Raw genomic sequence first — 20,790 nt, 5'->3', positions numbered from 1 at the left:
CAAAATTGCTTCAGATGCCAATGATGGACAGGAAGAGCATTCTTCAATATATTTTTCAGTATTTAGCACACCCTCCAACATTACTCTGACGAAAATAGAGTCCCATTCCACCACCATCATCATTTTATTATTTATACCCCATCCATATGACTGGGTTGCCCCAGCCAATCTGGGTGGCTTCCAATTTATATAAAAACATAAAGCATTAAACATTAAGAAACTTTCCTGTACAGGGCTGCCTTCATATGTCTTCTAAAGGTTGTATAGATACTTATCTCCTTTGCTCAAGGGTCGCATAACTCCATACCCTCCAACATTTCTGATGAAAAGGACATCCTAAGAAAAAGCGGGACATTCCGGGATCAAATCAGAAACAGGAAGGGTTCTGTAAATCCAGGACTGTATAGTGATACCTCAAGTTACAAACGCCTCAGGTTACAAACGCTTCAGGTTACAAACTCTGCTAACCTGGAAGAGTTACATCGAGTTGAGAACTTTGCCCCAGGATGGGAACGGAAATCGTGTGCTGGCAGCGCAGTGGTATGGTGTGGAGAGCCAGTGTGGTGTAGTGGTTAAGAGCGGTGGTCTCGTAATCTGGTGAACTGGGTTCGCGTCTCCGTTCCTCCACATGCAGCTGCTGGGTGACCTTCGGCCAGTCACACTTCTTTGAAGTCTCTCAGCCCCACTCACCTCACAGAGTGTTTGTTGTGGGGGAGGAAGGGAAAGGAGAATGTTAGCCGCTTTGAGACTCCTTAAAGGGAGTGAAAGGCGGGATATCAAATCCAAACTCTTCTTCTTCTTCTTCTTCTAGCAAGAGGCCCCATTAGCGAAAGCACGCCTCTAGTTAAGAACAGTTTCGGGTTAAGAACGGACCTCCAGAACAAATTAAGTTTGTAACTAGAGGTACCACTGTACCTGGAAAATAGGGACACTTCAAGGGTCTGGATCTTTCGATAGTGAAATTATCCTTAGCATAATTGTATTTATTTAAAGCACTTCCCTTGAGATCTGCTAATCACATATACACAGACCATTTCTTAATTGCATGTCTATGCCTTCCTCTACCCAAGAAGACAGATTACATGTAATATTTCATCAGACTTTGTTCTGTGGAAAATAATTCCATTCACTATATCTCTTATTTGTGAAGTGGCCAGTTTCACAACAGTTTAATCGTACCTTTGTCTTATTTGATGGCTATCTCGGTATGAAATTCTTCTAGAGCTTCAAGGAGTTAACAAATCTTGCCAGTTTTTGAGCAAATCATATCTAGAGGACATGACTGATTGTATCAGTATCTAGTAAATTGAAAAGAATTAGGCCAGTGCTCAGACTTCATTGTGTTTGGGGTTGAATGACTTAATTAAAAAAAAAAAAGTTCAGAAAAGCATCTAAGAGATTCCTGAGATGTGTTAACCCAGCAATATAGAGTGGCTTTTGCTCATATGTATGGCTTAATTGTCGAAGCTGTCTTTCTCATTTTAATTTCACCTGCTAGAAAGTCAATAATAATTGATTAAATTTTGTTAGACGAATTCTTATCTGTTACCCTTGCCCGTGAGAGAAAATCCTTAGTTTATCTTAGGCGGCATTTGTTGACATACACTGTAACCCTTAAATAAGTCTTAACTGATGATCTCTTGTGGAAGTGGACATAATTTGCTTCAAAGGCTTTTGATCTCGCCCTCCATGAAGAAGTATTAACAAAACCACCAATGAGGAAGGAGCAAAGGCCATATTTATAATAAGAGAAATTTGTTAGGTGAACGGAAACTGGATTGTATTGAAAGCCTGGTTTCCGGGGACCCAATTAACATGGAAACTGCATTCTGGGCTCTTTTTGAGAACGGCTGTTTGTGTATGTTAAACTGGATAGCAGGGAAACTGGCTTGAAGCACCTGTCTGGTAAAATATAAACAAGTAATTGGAATGGTAACATGAGGGAACCAGGTATTATGGTGGGGATGCCATAGCTGAGGGTTAGCATTTTAAAGTCTCATTGGTTTCAGCGGGATGAGTAAAAGTGCCTGTAAAATGCTTAACTTTGGCTAGATCAGGGCGGTCCAACCACTCAGACCAAGTGGGCCACAGGAGAACTTTGACACAGAACCCAGGAGCCACACACAGAATTAAATGTCCATATCATAAATTAAAATGTTTGCAATATAGTTAATATTATATACCCACACACTCACGTACGTAATATATTTATTTATCAAACAGATCAGAGCCATTCTTTCATATATATATATATATATATATATATATATATATATAGACCAAAAAGATCCAAAAACAAGGAAGCTGACGAGTGTGAGGGGAATTGCTGGATGCAGGCAGGACTCTGGGCAGGAAAGCAATGGAATTATTAGTGGCTCTTGGTGGGGTGGGAGAGAAGGAAGAGACAGGAAAAGGGTGTGCTAACATACAGCTTGCTGCAGCTGATGGACAGATTAGAGAAGTCTCACTCTGCTTTTTTTAACCCCTCCCCCCCCTTTTCTCTCTTCCTTTGGCGCTTCCAGCACTGCCATTGCCACCAATGGATGCAACACACACACACACACACACACACACACACACACACACACCCCTGTGCATGCACACTCACTCTCCCTAGGCTGTTAGGAATCCTCTCCTAATGCTGACTTGGCTGGAGAAACCGCCTATTGCTTCTCTTCTTTTTTTCCTCCCCCATCCATCTTTCTCTCTCCTCATCCCACTCTGAGGAGGATTCTCAGCCACAGTAGGGATGGGCAGCCTGCGGTGGTTGCAAGCAAACCAGGGCAAGGTTTTCATGGTGTCAGTTCCCTGCAGCTTTGGTACTCAGCAAGGGCCGCCCAGAAAAAGGCCTTGAGGGCTGCATACAGCCCACAATCTGCGCCTTGGACCACCCTGAGCTAGGTCATGCCATCTATCACTATTCTTTAGAGTTATTTAAAATTATTTTAAGATTGGAAGAGTAGTCTAAGGTAGGAGCTGATAACCTCTGAAGATAGTGAATTAGAGAAAAATAGTTTTTTTGAAAAAATCTTTGATAATGGGGGGGTAGCATTTAATAAAGCACGAATATAATGAATTAGTGCCATTGGATCAGCCACCTGCTTTGGCTGTAGAATTTCATAAGTTTCTGCAGCCCAAGCTTTCAATGTTCTATATACAATCCACTGAACACTCCCAGTTGATTTGACAATTGTATAGGAGTACTGCTTTTGGCATTAGCACTTGGTGGATATAAAAAGCTCTTCGGCTTTCAAAGAAAGTAGTACATTCATTTTTTTAATAAATATTTCAGAGCAGTCTCATTGACACTTCAATTTTGATCATTGTTTAGCAAGCAAATGATGCATAGTTTAGAGCTGTTTTGATTGAACAATCGACCTTCTCACTGAATATGAGTGTTATGTTGGAAAGAAACGTCCTTGTATGATTTATTTAAATAGAAGGCTCCTCATCTTCCAAAACATAGAGAAGCTTTTGTGTTTGGAAGGAATTGTGTTTTACAAATTAGCTGTGTGCACTTTTAATTAAAATATATATTATGTACTTTTTATAAGAATGTGTTTGCTCCTGTTTGTGCTTGAACTTTGAAGTGTGTGTGGGGGGGGTTGTACCTATCCTTTGTCAATCAATTCAGAGATCCTTCTTTCACGATTTAGTTCTTTTGTCAGGAAATATACTTCCAGATGCATTTCTGGGGCAACACAGTTGACATGCAACATTCACTCAACGTCCCATTGCAATGTATTTGAAATGTAGCTGTAACATGGCAGAGCAGGTTTGTACAAAGTGACTTCGTTGCCACACTTCTAATAGGGATATTTCATTTCCCCTTTCCCTTCTAGGCTGTTGATATTCTTCTGCAACATGGGGCATACGTCAATGTGCAAGATGCAGTTTTTTTCTCCCCTTTACATATTGCGGCACACTATGGTCATGAACAGGTATGGAAAAGCTGGCAATGTGTGGTCTCAGATGGAGAACTTTATGTGCAATGTATAAGATGCCCTGCTACATGGTGAGCAGAGACAGAAGCAATCTCAGGCTTTGTCCACACTTGCATATAAGCTATAGAAATAGTGAAGTAGTTCACACAGTCACACATTGTGATGGCCTATGCGAATGAAGCAATGCAAAGGAATGATCAAATACAGAGCCTTTGCATCACCCAATGTCAGCTTTTTAAAAAAGCTCTTTTCAATGGAGACTGTTCACTGATTCACTGATTCAACTGCAAGTCATCAGGTTTTGAGTAATCAAACAATGGGAGCGAGAGGACAAGTGATATATATGAATGTGTGAACAGGCTACATATCAGTTGCCAGTAGTCTCAAGCCAGGTTTGGATTACCCATGAGTGTACAGAATTTGAAAACACACCATTCAACTCACAACTGAATACTTGAAAGCTGCCACAGGAAACATTGTGTTTCGGATGCTATAAAATGAAACAAGCAGTCTGTCCATAGAATTTAATCTGTAATGGCTGCTTCATCCACCATCATTTCATGTTATGTTCATCAAATGGTGAACATGTATGAACTCACCCTCACTTTGCTATTCTCGCATCTTCCAGAGAGAGAATTCCCCCACCCCTCAGCTTATTATCAGCATACCAGTGATCTGAACAACATATGCTGAAGTGATAAAGCTCATTTTCCACACAGCTGCAACACTGGTTTGCATTAAATACATATCACTTGTGCAAAGGAGAGTCATATGAGTCCATTTATGTTTTGAAAAAGACATGCTAAACCATTGCAGAATGTTACCAGGTTTAACAGTACCTTTGGTTGACATCAAACTAAGTTGTAGTTGTCATATCTATTGATTTCAGCAGGTCTGCTGAGTAGAATTAATACTGGAGGCAACACGTTATATCAGTGTTGGTTTACATATGCATGTACTGAAGACTTCCCCAGAGTTGTTTTTTTGCAATGTTATTGGGGAATCCTGGGACCCAACTCTTGGATATTGGCCTAAGTGCTCCAGACAAGCAAGGGTTCATGACCCCCAAATCTATTGAGGCAAAGCAATGAATTTTGAGGTGCTCCCCTGAAGTTGCATTCTGTTCCTTTTGTGGTTCTTAAAATACCGTTGCCTCAGTAGACTGCTTAGGTTATCTCATCCGAAGACAGCACGTGGCCCTTGGCTTAATTTCCTGGGATGGCTGCTTGACTGCCTGTGCTCCCCTATGTACCAAAATAAGATCTCTTGGTGGAGACAGATTCCTGTTGAGGTGTGAGTTTTAATCTAAGCCGGAAGATGCTGACCCCAGGTGGGATATATTTTCCATTTCATTACACTACTTAGATGAAGGTGGAGAATGGTTTCCAAAAATGATTTGGAGAGTGTGTCCAATGAAACAGATAGGTGAAAATATTATAATAATGCATTCAGTAATGGTATGTACGTGTGTGTGTGTGTGTGTGTGTGTGTGTATTCATCCTTTTATCCCTCCATGTGAAAGGCTGAAAAGCTGGTTTATTTTGGTATGTTGCTTTTCAACAAATAGTCACAGTTTTGTAAAAAATTATGCTAAAATGCATATGGTGCTTTTGTGATAAGGGTTTCAGCTTTTGGGGGGGCGGCCTATAGCCTGGACGTATCTCATTCATGGGCATTTTACTTTATTTTGTTAGTCAGGTCAGTTAAATTAATAGGCTTGTAGCTGTTTCCATCCTCTTACCATCTGCAGCATTTTTGAAACAGAATTGCAACTGATGCTGCAAAGCAAGTATTCTATCAACATACAATTTAATTATAAATACAGGCCTTATTCTCATGATGGTGGATAGATATAACATGTTCCGGATGTTACACAAATCACAATTTTCAAAAGTTAAGGTATACAGCCTATATATATTGTCCTGTGATTTCATGGAAAACACTAACATTGCTTACAATTTTGATTCCATGTTGATAGGTAACCCGACTCCTGCTGAAATTTGGTGCTGATGTGAACGTCAGTGGAGAAGTTGGAGACAGGCCCCTTCATTTGGCTTCAGCAAAAGGATTTCTCAACATTGCAAAACTTCTGTTAGAGGAGGGAACCAAGGCTGATGGTAAGTTGTCAGAAACATAACATTGAGGTTCTGTTTTAGAGTCCTGCAACCAGCAGGAGCCAGTGAGTGGGGGTATCACGGCACACCTAGTCTTTTGGCAGCAGCATCATCAGGAAGAGAGCTGGGGAGTCAGCACTTCACAGGTGCATTGGTAGAGCCAATCTAGTCCTTCTGCTGGTTCACCCCTGTAGACTTCTCTGCTACCTCACCCATCTCTCTGTTGGTCAGTGGCATGACCCTTTCCTCTCCCACCTTACCTGCCAGCCCATCATTTAAATTGTTATTTCAAACCAGTTTGTGAACTTCAGGGTTTCTGACCTCTCAAACCTCTTGGTTTATATTCGTATTCTCTCTTCCTTTCTCCCGCATTTCCTGAAGGGTATCAACAGTCAGTGGAATGTCCAATGACATATTTTCCATACCAAATGTTCTTGATCTTATTAACAATTCAGTCTCATCGTATCTCCCATCTCCACCTTTAGACATTCATAGCATTAGCTCTTCTCAAAACACATTCCGTTCCCATGGAGGAAGTATGACGTGGCAAAATTACTTTTGATTTGAAGGCAACACTTTCACCGAGAAAACAGATAATTAAAAATAAAGAAAATGAAAATTCTTAGCACTCTGAACTCTCTTGATCATTTAAAACTTCCTTGGCTCAAACAACTAGAGCATGCTTATTGTTCTGCCTTCAGCCTTTTAACGATCGACTCTTCTTAAAGCCAGAAAGTAGCTCGCACACCAGATGTGAATTTCTACCAGCAGACAGAGAAACCTCTCAGTCACAAATTATAACTGTCTTGGAGAATTAAGAGACAGCGGTTTTTGCAGACTTCATGCCCGCCAAAGCTCTTACTTGGCTTTTTGGCAAGATGTTGATTCCTCCGCTTATAATTCCGCTTATAATTCAGTTACCCCCCTCCCCACCTAAGTTCCCAGGAGCTGAAAACTTCTCAGTCTCTTGGTGCTTTTTCAGAGCACCGGAGGTTAATCCCCTGTTCACTCTTATTGCCGGAGTGAATTCAGTAAGCAAGATTTATTCTCAGCTACCATTAATCACCACACAATTATCTCCATCGGCAACCTGCCCCCCCCAAAAAAAAATGTTCAGTCCGCCATGTTCCTCCCTTGGAAGTCCCACTTTTGATGAAAGATTTGAAGCAAGAAACACAGGTGCCACTCAACAGATGGTCTGGGAGGTAATTCCAGGCAACACGAAATAACTGGTAGAATGATTTAAGGGAACAGAATAATTTGGGGCAGATTCCTATGTCTACGGTTCTCCTATCAGATAGGGTGTTGTGCCATTAACAGCCATATGCCTGGTCAACATTCATCCGATGCAACGGTCCCTAGAAAGGGGGTGTAGTGATGGTAAACATTGACTTATTGATTGCCTGCCTGTCACTGAAGCAGTTTGAAGGCATAGGGATTGTGCTGGGGGCGGGGAGGCAACTCTGCTGTCAACCACCTTGCCCATTAAGGATTTTGGCCACTCCTGAGATGACCAGCCTGCAGCTCCATCCCCTCTCTTGCTTAGTAAATTCTGGACCAATACAAAATGCATTGGTCCATATGACACTTACTTTTTTGGGAGGGGGCAGACATTTTATCTGTTTTTTCATACATAGCCTAGAAGCATTGGCCTCATTCCTCACATTGGTTGTTTCCACAGGTAATCACCCTGCTAGTGTCAGAGTGCAATGGAAATTGGTCTACACAAACACACAACACACTCTACTCAACAGTGCCTGCCAGTGTAAATTTAACATATTCTCTGTGAGTCATGACAGTGTTACATACCTCCTACTCCCTCATAAAAAAGTGTAGAAGCAGCATGACTCAGATTTGTAAGTAATTCTCTCTCTTTTTCCCCACCGAGAGCCCTTGATATTTACAGCTTGATGTGTGTGCACCGAACCAATCTAATTATAATACTGGGGGCTGGGGAAAAGAAGTGGTATGTGCACCTACCATACAAAGCAGAAAAGGACTTGTTATCAGCAAGTTAATTTATTCTTAAAGAAGAGGAAATCAGGACACCGCTACAGATGATTTATTTTAAAATCTGTATCTTCTTGGGAAAGGGAGAGAGCAGCAGAGAACCTGGAAGCCGAAAATGTCTTAGCCTCAAAGTGGCACATTTTGAAACTTCAAATCTCCATGGTAACTGAGGATAGAGTTGCAAGCATTAAAGAAGGAAAAAATAATTCATTATTTACAATTAGCTCAAGCTGTTTTGAAAGCGTCCTCTGAAACGCAACCACATGTTGCCTCTCTGTACTTTTGACCTATCCGGTATAGCATGTTTTGACTGGTCAGCCATTTAGAGCCAGACTTCAGGTCATAGAAGCTGAGGGAGAGGACTGGTGGCTGTTGAGGCAGAACAAAAAGGTCAAAATGCTGTCAAATGTGGCTAAGCATTTGCACAATGAAAGGTAGTGTCAAGGTTTTCCCTTCTTTCTTCCACTTGAAATGGAGTCAAGAAGGAGACTGTCACAAGCTTCTTTGTCGCTGCAAGGTCTTGCGAGTTCTGAAGAGGGGGAAAAACCTGCTTCTCTCAACAGTGGCTCAAAGGTTTATTTCTGCCATCGGTGGTTTCTGTCCCCCAATGTGGAGGGTGCTCTTTGGGGGAACATTGGGCAGGTCTTCAACCTCTACTCTATGGCTGTGTATACATACCATACATTCAAAACACATCACTTTCTGGGAAATGTATTTTACTCCCCACAGAGTGACAATACCCACAAACAAAAGTTCTTGTGTGCTAGAAATGTAGGCCTCGTCAACTGTCTCTGCACACTGGATCATTTATAGCATCCATTCCTTTGCATGTCAACGTCACTGCCAAGCATCTGGGTGTGTGAAGTCACTATTCAACTGCATTTTCCAAACCCATCTGCAGCAGTTAGACCAAGTACAGTTGTGCTTATTAGTAAACCACAGACATATAGGCATCAGGTGGTTCTTCACTTGCAGAGGCTCCGTGGTAAGATTTGGATGCTCAGATATGGATATTAAATGGCCAGACTAATTCTCCAGATGGGGAATGACTGAACCCCACTCCCTGGGGCTAAAAAATTCTCTTTTCAAAAATAATACCGCATATGGGCAGAGATCAGTTTATTTCCAGCATGTGTCATTTGCACAATATGTTCACTTATAAATCCATTCAATCGTATTAATTTATGGGTGGAGGGTTATAAAAGAAATCAGAACAAAAATCCAGAAGTCTTAATTATTTTAAAAATATGTGCAGCAAACGTCTCATATCTGACGTGGTGGTGCAAATTTAGTTTTCCTGTGATGGTCAGAAGGAACAGTCACCTTATTCATTTCCATCTATGACACATTTGACTGCTCTTATTTGCCAAAACCAGCTGTCTCTTGTAACCCCACATGTTGTAAGTGGAGTGCACTATAATGTCACTGTTTAGCTCAATATTGGATTTTGTAAAATCCATTATACAACAGCAGGCTGTCTTATTCATACACAATAGGAACTCTCTCAAGTTAAGGTCAGATGCTGCCAGCACTGTTTCATGTTTAAAATCTTTACTGTGTGGGGAGTCCAATAGTAAATTGGAATATTTCTTGAAAGATTCTTATCCTCTTTATTCTTTCTTTCTTTCTGTGTTTCCTTGAGCATGTCACAGACTTCAGTTCGGACATTGCTTGCCCGAAGTAGTTCCATGCTCAGGGTCATATTAGGTCTCATATCAGTGTCAGAGACAAAGAGCAAATGAGTCAAACAGTTTTTACCTGCTACATTCTACCTCTCACCCTGGGGCTATCCACAAGAACTGGTGTGAGTTACAGAGTTGGAGAAGAGGATCTTTGGGAATGCTTCCATTGTTTTTATAAGCCGTCTCACATTTTACTGGGAAAATGCGTGTTTCAGAATGAGCCTTGAGATCATTTGAGGCCCCCCTCCCAACCCAGCTTCTCTGCAAACCCTGTATGGCATATATCAGGTACGTCCCCCCACTCCTGCAATCCCCTATCCACCCATTTTTTAGGGCTGGCAGATTGTGCATACGGATCACTTGTGATCTACAGGTCATGGGTGGGGGAATATCAATGTATGTCCCCAAGGTTTGTATCTGTACATCATTAGGTGTAGTGTGCATCTGCTTCAAACACAGTGACAGTATGGTGGTTAGGCATTGGGTAAGCCTTTGTATGGAGGGGAGGTTGTAGTCTTTGCCTGCCCCCCTCCTCAGTAAGGGTATCCTGTTAAAGGGATCTAAGGTGTGAATCCTGTCTGAAGCCTGGACATTGGCTAGGACCATGTCACAGCCCCTATGGAGACCCCCTCAGGATGCCCCTATTTGATGTAAGTCATAGGGCACCCCCTATTGGTGGTTTACCCAAAAAGATGCCTACTTCTTGGGAGAAAAGCTATGATAAATCTAGACAGCATCTCAAAAAGCAGAGACATTACCTTGTCGACAAAGATCTGTATAGCTGAAGCTATGGTTTTCCCAGTAGTGATGTATGGAAGTGAGAGCTGGACCACAAAGAAGGCTGATCTCTGGAGAATTGATGATTTTGAATTGTGGTGCTGGAGGAGACTCTTGAGAGTCCCATGGACTGCAAAAAGATCAAACCTATCCATTCTGAAGGAAATCAACCCTGAGTGCTCACTGGAAGGACAGATCCTGAAGCTGAGGCTCCATACTTTGGCCACCTCATGAGAAGAGAAGACTCTCTGGAAAAAATGTTGGGTAAGATTGAGGGCACAAGGAGAAGGAGACGACAGAGGACAAGATGGTTGGACAGTGTTATAGAAGCGACCAACATTAATTTGACCAAACTGCAGTGGAAGACAGGAGTGCCTGGCATGCTCTGCTCCATGGGGACACAAAGAGTCAGACATGACTAATTGACTAAACAACAACAACAATGAGCAACATCTATTACCACTTCCTATTGCCTCCCAGTATAAGATTGTATTATACCCATCAGAGCTATTCTCACCAAGTCTTTTTTAACCTGATTGGCATTCAGGCATTTATTATGCCATTCACATGCAACCTATCATTTGCTTTTCCTCACCCATACAAATGGCTCTCAGCTAAGATTTTCCTTATGCAAACAGGTAGGCACAGCAGCAAGAAATATTATGCACCCTGTCCCATGTCCCTTGCCTGATTTCCTCCTGATGACTTTTACACTAGGAATATTATGCAGAATATGCTGCTAAAATGGAAATCCGTTATGAATTGCATATTTTTTTTGCTCACCTGCTTCATCTTTCATATAAGCAAATATGTCAAAGACCGGAGGTTTTCAAAAGTGCACCTGGGACATTGGCTGCCAACTGAAATAATGCGTGAATCCAGCAAAGAACTGTGGGCAGCACTCCAAATCCTTTGATGCACACTTATTGCCACATTATTGGCATAGATGGATTTTTTATTTTTAAAAAAATACTTGGAAGTAACACTTCTTTGAGGCCTTGTTATTTGAACCAAACCTTTGGTAGGATTAGCTGTTTTTTAAGAAGCATTTTAACTATATTCATTCCCTCACCCCTCACTCTTTCTGTTCCTTTTGCCTTCTACACTTTTTACTCCTGGTAACTAAGGCAACTGGTTTTACGGGTATCAAGATGCAAGAGCTATGCCAATGCTCTGCTTTAAAATTCTCTCTAAGACATTTTTGAAGTATCTCCTTCTATAAATGATGGAGTACATGCACGATATATGCTGTGATGAGCTCACACTGATGCTAATAAGTAATGCATCCATATTATTACTGGTTAGACCGTTCCATCACATGGCAATATGCCTTTCATGGAGAACTGTACGCAAGAGAGAAAGATAGACAGTTCTGGGATTGTATTCTACTGACAGCTAGACACCTTTTTGCCTTCAATCAAAAAGGGATTCATGGGCACCTTTCATTGGGACTGAAGCAAAGAGTTGTGACTATTTGAAATTCCCAGTTTCATAATGTTTTGAATGTGACATTTGAATTTGTATTTTGACCATGAAATTAGACTTCTCACTTGTTTTGATTTGGGAGAGTTGCCTCGTGAGCTGTCAACTGTTGAACACTAGGGTAAAGTGGGGGAGCCTCGGGACCAAGGGGCTGAATGTGGTCCTCTGAGCCCCCCTAGCCAGCCCTTGGAACTCTGCTCAGGCCACATCCCTCACAATCTCTGCTCCACACCCTCCTTGAGTTCTTTTGCCTGGCTGGAAGGTGTCATTTGAACTGGGATAATGTTTCTGGCTTGCCTAGATGCAAGTGTGTGTTTGTGTTTGTGTGTGTAGAACTCTCTAACTTTTGTGAGGTTGAAATTTTGCCTATTGTAGAAAGGTAAGTATCACGTCTATTGATCTTCCCACCTTTTTTCTCTGCCCCCTCCCCACCCACTGTTGGAATGTGGACTGCATACTTTTGTCCATGAGAGAATGTAGCCCCTGGGCTGAATACAGTGAGGTTAATCTGTGCAGCAATTACAGCTTCTGACTGAGATCTCAAGTATCAAGAGCACAAGGCCTTGCATAACTCTGCTCACACAAGATGCCTCTGTCTGATTTTGTCAATTCACCCCTCATTAAACAGTCACCTGGGTCCCACACAGGGGGTAACTCTCCAGAAAGGCTTTCAGGCGCTGTGGGATAGAAAGCAATGGAGGAGAATGTTTCCCAATGAAGATTCCCCACCAACATCTACAGAGCTGGTGAATCTTTTTCACTTCTTGTTTTTATATGCTTCCTTCTGTCCTCATGTTCATCCCTCCCCCACACCACGCCCCATGATTCAAATAAGTATTTGAAATTGCTCTTGGTACTTTTGTTTTACTGTTGATCTGCAGTAACAGCATTAATGTATTTCAAAGTAGGTCTGGATTTTCCATGCCACAGAACATTGCTCCTTAATATCGAATAGCTTTGCTTTCTCATTCATTTTGTAATAACCCAGGTGCTTGTTTCCTTTTAATTCCTGCCTTTTGGATCATCATTTTTGCTCCGCACTGTTAATATGCAGGCAGCAAGGTTTCTTTGAAAAGGTCGTTAATTCAACAATGCTTTCTTATTTTCCTTGACTGAAAAACCTCACCATGATATTCAATAAATATTGCTGCAGCAATAACTGATTACAATCTAAGCAATTACAAGAAAATGGCATCTAGGAGCAGCTTCAGAGTACAAATCCTTTATCAGTCAGTCAAAATATTTGAGGGTCAGAGTGCTGCAGTGGCTAGAGTGTTTGCCTTGGCCAAACTAGATGTTGTGGCAGGTTTCTTGATTATTATTTTAAAGAACAAATGTAGCCATCGATAACTGCCTCAATTTGGATAAGGAGCAAAGCATTGAGTAACTGCCTGTTCCAGTTTCCCAATTTCATTTTCCCCTGCCACAACTGTGATATGTCCATGTGTACAACATGGAGGCCTCTGAGTCAACCAATAATGTTTTCATTTTACTAAGGAAATAAAGAGTGTGTGTAACTCTTTCCTCGGCTCCAGTTTCATGATCCAAATGCCTCCAAAGAGGATTGTGTTGCTTAAAGTTCTCAGAGTATGCTCTTTTTGGGGTTTGAAGGAAATGTCCCTCCACATTAGATTCACAAGCTGATCCTAATCTTGATTTGAGTATGTTTACGTTGTGAGCATTTTGCCTTCCTCCGCAGAGTTCACTTTTGGTTCACTTTTCTGTGCCGGCTTAGAACTCTTTGCTATGGAGGCACCTTCTGCTGCTGGAATTATGTGGTGTGGATTGAGCAGGTTCATTCTCACGGGTGGTCCAATTGGTAGTTCATGAGCTATCTGCCACATCTGCACTCTGTAAGGAAAGCTTTCTTTGAAGATGACCTGCTAATTTCTCTCTCTCTCTCTCTCTCTCTCTCTCTCTCTGATTCAATGGCAGTGAATGCTCAAGACAATGAAGACCACGCTCCCCTCCACTTCTGCTCTCGATTTGGGCACCATGATATCGTCAAGTTCTTGCTCCAAAGTAATTTTGAAGTCCAGCCCCATGTGGTTAATATTTATGGAGACACACCTTTGCACCTGTGAGTAATGAGCACTGCAGGGCTGTTCTGCTTGGCCTCCGTTGTGGTTCATCTTCCCATACTATTTAAAAACACTAAGCCAACATTTTTTCTCCTTAGTGCTTGCTACAATGGAAAGTTTGAAGTTGTAAAGGAATTAATTCAACTCGCAGGGACAGAAAGTCTCACCAAGGAGAATATATTCAGTGAAACTGCCTTTCACAGGTAGGCCATTTTATATGCCTGTGCCCGCTTTGCCCCCTCACTTGAGAAGGGTACAGCACAGGAACTCTGCCTCAGAATATGTTGGGCCCTCGGCTGGATCAGCCAATGACCCATCTAGTCAACAAGTCACCTCTCACAGTGGCTAACCCAGGCATCCCCAAATTTGCCCCCCCAGCTGTTTTGTGACTACAATTCCCATCATCCCTGACCACTGGTCCTGTTAGCTAGGGGTGATGGGAGTTGTAGTCCCAAAACATCTGGAGGGCCAAGTTTGGGGATGCCTGGGCTAACCAGATGCCTGTAGGAAGAAGAAATACTTGAATCCCCAAAGCTACTCTATAACTTTCTTTACAGAGGTAAAAAAAAGCAGTATAGAGAGGCAAATTTTGATTTGGAAAAGGAGCCATTCCCTTTCCAGTCTTTTCCCACAGATACAGTCTACTTACGGTAGGCTGCTTTGAGTTACAGAAAACCACAGAGGAAAGAATCTCCGCATGACATACAGTGGGAGCCTCAAAGTCATTTCCTCAGCTGTGAAGGGTGTGAGGATGTGAACAATGCAACCTGTAAAGCATTTTGAATACTAACTGTGCTGTGGAAATAGTAATTAATATGGTAACATGTATTTTGATCTTTCAAACATCTGGGAAGTATTTCTTATTGAAGTGTGCTGGCAATAAAATCTGTAATTGAGTTTTCTGGCTTCCTCCTTAAAATGATCAAGCTTCCACAAGAATTCTTTGCATTTTCACAAAAAAACATTGTTACCACCATCTACTACGTAGATATAATATAAGAAAGATATCAGTGCGTCATGAAATCAAATATTTATTATAATTGTCTGTTTCTTGCGTAGGAGCTTCAAGTTGGAAATTTACAAAAGTCCCTGCAAAATACTGTAGTAAGGTAGCAAGACGTAGTATATATGGAATACCTTTATGTCTCCATTTAAAAAAATATTGATATTAAGCCCTTCCATAGTATTTGCAGAGCTCATGTTCAAAAACACAATAATAGAATCCAGCATGGATTAAGCAAACAATGAACACCCAAAGTAAATAGCAAGAAAAGTGCAGCGTATAAGACTTTTCTACAAAACAAAGAGCTGCAGAGAGACACCCCCCCCCCCAATTTGGCAGATCAAATGCTCTGCGGACAGGTAATGAAAAAGAATGAAAAAGGGTGATCAAACAGTCCTCCCAAGGTAGCTTTTTCACTCAGGTCATGGCCAACACAGAAGGCTTTCTCCTATGTCTCAACCAGCTTCTTGTCCTCCTAATCTAACAATATTGTTGACACAGCTTTTCTGTCCTGATTTTCACTGTTTGAAATAATGACAACCCCTAGAACAAAACTGTAACATGAACAGTTTAAAAAAATGTGTGTACACTCAAGGCTCAGGTGAGAGCTCCAAGACAGTTTGTATATCACTACAGTGGTACCTCGGGTTACAGACGCTTCAGGTTACAGACTCTGCTAACCCAGAAATAGTACCTCTGGTTAAGAACTTTGCTTCAGGATCAGAACAGAAATTGCACAGCGGCAGCGGGAGGCCCCATTAGCTAAAGTGGTGCTTCAGGTTAAGAACAGTTTCAGGTTAAGAACAGACCTCCAGAATGAATTAAGTACTTAACCTGAGGTACCTCTGGATCTGTTTCCAAGTGGGCACATGCATAAATCTTTGCTGTGTTATGCTGACTTCCAGGTAGGTCTTGGAGGAGTGTTTGCCTCCAGAGTTTTGATCTTCTATACTGGAGGGGGTTGAGTGGGGTGAATGGAGACCCAGAACTGTAGAGCTCTCAGTTCTGCCCACCAAAAGCACATTGGTGACCTAATGAAAGCCCCCAAATGGGTTGCTCAAGATTGGCATTAAGCTGGCCCATGATCTACTAGATTGCTCCAGGCTAGTGTAGCTGTGAGGAGGCATTTGACTGCACCCCACCCTGAGAACTCCAGCCAGGATGAGCAACAGGGCTGCGGATGCAGTAGTGACTATGCTACTCCACTACACCCTGCTGAGGTTTTGATTACTCTGTTAGACAGCAATATTAACAACAAAATACAGACTATATTAAAACAATGCAGAAATCAGTGAACACCACCTGAAAAGGATTAGAGATGTTGTGGGTTGCCATATTTCAAGAAGTGAAAATCCGGACAGAAAAAGTTGTTGAGGGTTTGTTTGTTTGTTTGTTTGTTTTTTGCAAAACACTTCCTGGTTCTGTTTGCAAAAACTCAGACATTTTGCTGATTTTACACAGGTGGTAATTTCTCCATTGTAATTCTGGATGAGTCCAGGAAAAGCCAGACATATGTCAGAAAGGGAAGAGAAAGGCCAGGATAACCATGAACCTGGCGAGGGACCGCATGCAAGATCCTCAGGTCAAGCCTAATAAAAGCCTTGGTGTTTTCAGCTGGTTCTTATTTTGCTCAACAAAGGCCCTTGGAGCAGGGCCTGGTCTGCTCATTGTAAACCACAGGTTTCAGAATAATAGAATCACAAATTTGTAGAGTTGGAAGGGACTATCCAAGAATCATCTGGCCCAATCCCAAGGGCAATCTGGTCCAATCCCCTGCAATGTGGGCTCAAACCCACAACCCTAAGATTTAGAGTCTAGTGCAGGGTGTAATTTTGGGACTACAACTCCCATGATCCCTAGCTAACAGGACCAGTGGTCAGGGGTGATGGGAATTGTAGTCCCAAAACAACGAGTTTGCCTGTGCCTGGTCTAGTGCTCTAGCAACTGAGCTGTCCCACAACCTGTCACATGAAGGCTTTTGGAAGGAAGAGAAGAAGAAGAGAAGAGTTTGGATTTGATATCCCGCTTTATCACTACCTGAAGGAGTCTCAAAGCAGCTAACATTCTCCTTTCCCTTCCTCCCCCACACCAAACACTCTGTGAGGTGAGTGAGGCTGAGAGACTTCAATGAAGTGTGTCTAGCCCAAGGTCACCCAGCAGCTGCATGTGGAGGAACGGAGATGCGAACCCAGTTCACCAGATTACGAGTCTGCTGTTCTTAACCACTACACCACACTGGAGTCATGTACACTGAGGGCCCACCTACACATTTGTTTGTTATTTCAAGTCATGGGTCCCAGAGGGTTTTTTGTCTTGTTGCATTTCCTGGGAAAACCCACTGTTTACAACTCGATCAAAACAAACATTGTTCGGGTTTTCTGCAGATTGACGTTTGTTCAGATTCTGCAATAAATAACATGTTTTCACTGGAGAAAGTGGCAGGACAAAAGAAAATCTTCTCAGACCCATGACTTGGAATCATGGGACAAACAAAAGAGTAGATGGGGCCTGAGACACACAAAGTTTTCTGTGGTGCTTTTATACGGTTTACAATGTTTATAATTTATTGACTATCTATATTCAGTTTTATTAGCTGGGATTTTTTGATTTAAACAGGGTGTTTTCCCCCCCTGTTGTAGTGCATGTACCTATGGCAAGAACATAGAACTAGTCAAGTTTCTCCTTGATCAAAATGTGTTGAGTCTCAACCACCAAGGAAGAGATGGACATACAGGTAAGACTGTGAAGGTCTGTGTGAGAGAGGTAGAGTTGGCATTTGGAGAAGCCATGCACAATGGAGCTTCTTTGCTCAGCTCTGCAAGCCGTTGTACACACCAAACAAAACAACTGTGATTGTCACTTGTTGCCATTGGGCCACTAGATGGCCATTCCAAGCCCACTTCTATTGTGGGAACTTATGGGCGATTTCTTATGTTAGTGCAAGACCCAAAAAGGACATCTGTGAGCTTCTCTAGCACCTTTTCCCCATGCTTCTGATGGAACTGCTAAAGCAGAAGATGCTCATCTTCCCCTAAATAGATCTGTACCATCCAGGGTGCATCTGGAACTTATGCAACTCCTGTTGGTACCTGATGCCAAGAGCCTATTATATCAGGAGCAGAGAAAGCATGCTTTGTAAACAGCCCTGTTTGAGGGAGTTTTTGAAGACAAAAAGACTGGCAAAAATTAGTACTACAAAAACCATAAGGATGGGTTACTGCTCAGATAGTTACAGTAATTAATTTCATAGCAATGTCTTTTTCCATAGCTCAGGGGTAGAGCAACTGTTTTGCATGCACAAGGTCCCAGGTTTCATCCCTGGCGTTCTCAGGTAGCACTGAGAATAGAATCCTGTCTGGAATTTTGGAGAGCTGCTGGTAGTTACTGTAGACAATATTGAACTAGTCTGACTCAGTATAAGCCAGCTTCCTATATTCCTAATCCATAGATGAGTTTTGTTGGTCTTCTACAAGTGCTTTTACAGTGTTGTGGAAATTTGGATGACACCCAATCTCTCTTTCCCACCTTCAATTTTCTAGGGTTGCATTCTGCTTGCTATCATGGCCATATCCGTCTCGTCCAATTTTTACTAGACAACGGAGCTGATATGAATCTGGTTGCCTGCGATCCCAGCAGGTCTAGTGGTGAGAAAGATGAGCAGACCTGCTTGATGTGGGCCTATGAGAAAGGTACAGCAATTGTGGGGTGGGGGGACACTTTTACATTACAAACATAGCATTGCAGCTTGGAAAGCACATGAGAGTGTAAGTCCAGGCACAGGGACAAAGCCTGTCTTTATTGTGTCAGCATCTAAAGCTGAGAGAATGAGGCATTCCAAGTACAGGATTTATGCTTTCAGAAATACTAACCAAAGCCTTAATTCCCAGCAAATTAAATTCAAACCATCCTCCGTTCCAATAACTAAGAAATCCATCATTGTATATCCTAGTTCAGAAAAGGCATCTTCTGCCTTCAAGTATAGACAAGGATTTAGGGTTAAATTCCCCCCAAGCCCTTATCACCGAACAAGGTATCGCAGACATCATTAGAATGCAGTTATCCATGAAGTCCATTAGGAAGTCAGGGACTACTATTGATTTTATGTGGAAGCAAACTCTGGTTCTACTGTGATGGGCAGCAAGTGGCATAAACCTCCTTTAAAGATAGATAGCTCTCCTTGATTTCCTGCAGAAATTCTTCAAAGAAACTGCATATCTCTGTGGTTTCTGCTTTGCTGTACTGTGCGTTACACATTTCACAGATCTGCCCTGGCAACAGCTCAGATTCATGTTCTGCTTCTCTTTGTCCTCCAAACTCAACTAGAAAACTGTCGATTCTCAGAAGCTCTTTCCTCTGTGCTCATCTGTTGCTGAGCCAGGGTATGTTTCTACATTAAAATGTGCATGAGCCTGCTTAAACCTCGGTCCATTCTGGAGTCATAAACAACCCTACTTCAGAGAGCAATTTCTATAGTACATCTATAGAAATATGATATATATAAATATAAAATATTTTATATTTTCTATAAATATAAAATCCATATAATAATATGATGCCATTTGCTAGAAGAGAGGCTTTTATGTGTGGATGTAGATTCAGCATCCTTTAACCTACCCTGAGACTTTAGGGTGAAGTGGGGAATAAAATAGTAATTATAATTTTAACTATTATCATGTTTCATTTATTAGACATCGGTGTTTTCAGGTTTGAATTGTTAGTTGGCATCGTCTGGTTTTTTCCAAGAGGATAGCATTTCAAGATTGCTGTGATTCATATTTTATTCTTTTATTTGTTTACATTAAAGTAAATTGAATACCGACAAAAGCTGAGGACAGATTATATTGTGTTGGTGGGTATGTGTTTTTTAGAGTTTAAATTGCTATGACTAAGTTATTACTGTCATGGTGCACACACTCATCCAGTTATGTTCATTGGTTTTTGTTTTTTGTTTGCTTATTATTTCAAATGGTTTCTTCCAGGACATGATGCTATTGTCACACTTCTGAAACACTACAAAAGACCTCAGGATGAATCCCCTTGTAATGAATACTCCCAACCTGGGGGAGGTATAGTATTCACAAGTGTTGTTGTTTTTTTCATTTCGCACTGCTAAGAATGCAATCTAATAGATTTCTTTTCAATGAAGTAGATAGGCAAGAGACTAGTTTGCATGAAGAGCCCCATAAGAGTACAAAGAATTAACAGCCTGGAGCCAGACTAGAGATAGCAGAGACAGTTGTCCACTGTAGAACCTGGTCAGCCTCTTAGGGACCAAATTGGGAAGCAGGTTGGGCAGGAGACTGAGAGAGATGGGTGAAATCGATCCTTAGGCAGGCTAGAAGAAGCCCCCAGGTTAGAATACAAGAGAGAGAGAGCAGAAGGGGATGCAAACTTTACAGAAGGCTATGGGCTGGAGGTTGAAGGAATTAGATATGGTCTACTTCCTGCCATGCCCAGGAATAATGGTTCTTTCTGACACCGAGAGAGCAGAAATTAGAAGGAAAGAGAAGATCTCCAGAAACAAGCATTGCCCCCTATACCTCAGGTGCCCCAAAAGCTAGACTATTAATTACAGAGGCACTCCCCTCTTTGTACATTTGCAAAATATTTGATTAAACCAGCAGGTATCTGCATGTGCTTCTGTTTGGGTCAATAACGTAGAAAGTCAGTTTGATGCAGAGCTCCTCCATCCACTCC

At 41.8% G+C, this 20,790-nt stretch overlaps 1 protein-coding gene across 1 annotated transcript in view; it reads left to right on the top strand.

The window, feature by feature from the left end:
• LOC309534827 (serine/threonine-protein kinase TNNI3K) overlaps nucleotides 1-20,790 on the top strand; it is a 159,426-nt gene that overhangs the window by 24,817 nt on the left and 113,819 nt on the right. Inside the window, exons 7-13 of the mRNA XM_082227248.1 lie at nucleotides 3,843-3,941; nucleotides 5,923-6,061; nucleotides 13,945-14,089; nucleotides 14,189-14,293; nucleotides 17,733-17,827; nucleotides 18,633-18,782; nucleotides 20,073-20,159. Coding sequence (XP_082083374.1) covers nucleotides 3,843-3,941; nucleotides 5,923-6,061; nucleotides 13,945-14,089; nucleotides 14,189-14,293; nucleotides 17,733-17,827; nucleotides 18,633-18,782; nucleotides 20,073-20,159 — 820 coding nt within the window. The remainder of the gene's footprint in view (nucleotides 1-3,842; nucleotides 3,942-5,922; nucleotides 6,062-13,944; nucleotides 14,090-14,188; nucleotides 14,294-17,732; nucleotides 17,828-18,632; nucleotides 18,783-20,072; nucleotides 20,160-20,790) is intronic.

The sequence above is a fragment of the Podarcis vaucheri genome (assembly GCF_965113315.1).
Source record: "Podarcis vaucheri genome assembly, chromosome: 6".
In the NCBI taxonomy this organism is placed as follows: Eukaryota; Metazoa; Chordata; class Lepidosauria; order Squamata; family Lacertidae; genus Podarcis; species Podarcis vaucheri.
The sequence above is the reverse complement of the archived record's forward strand: the minus strand, read 5'-3'. Positions and strand labels throughout refer to the sequence as shown.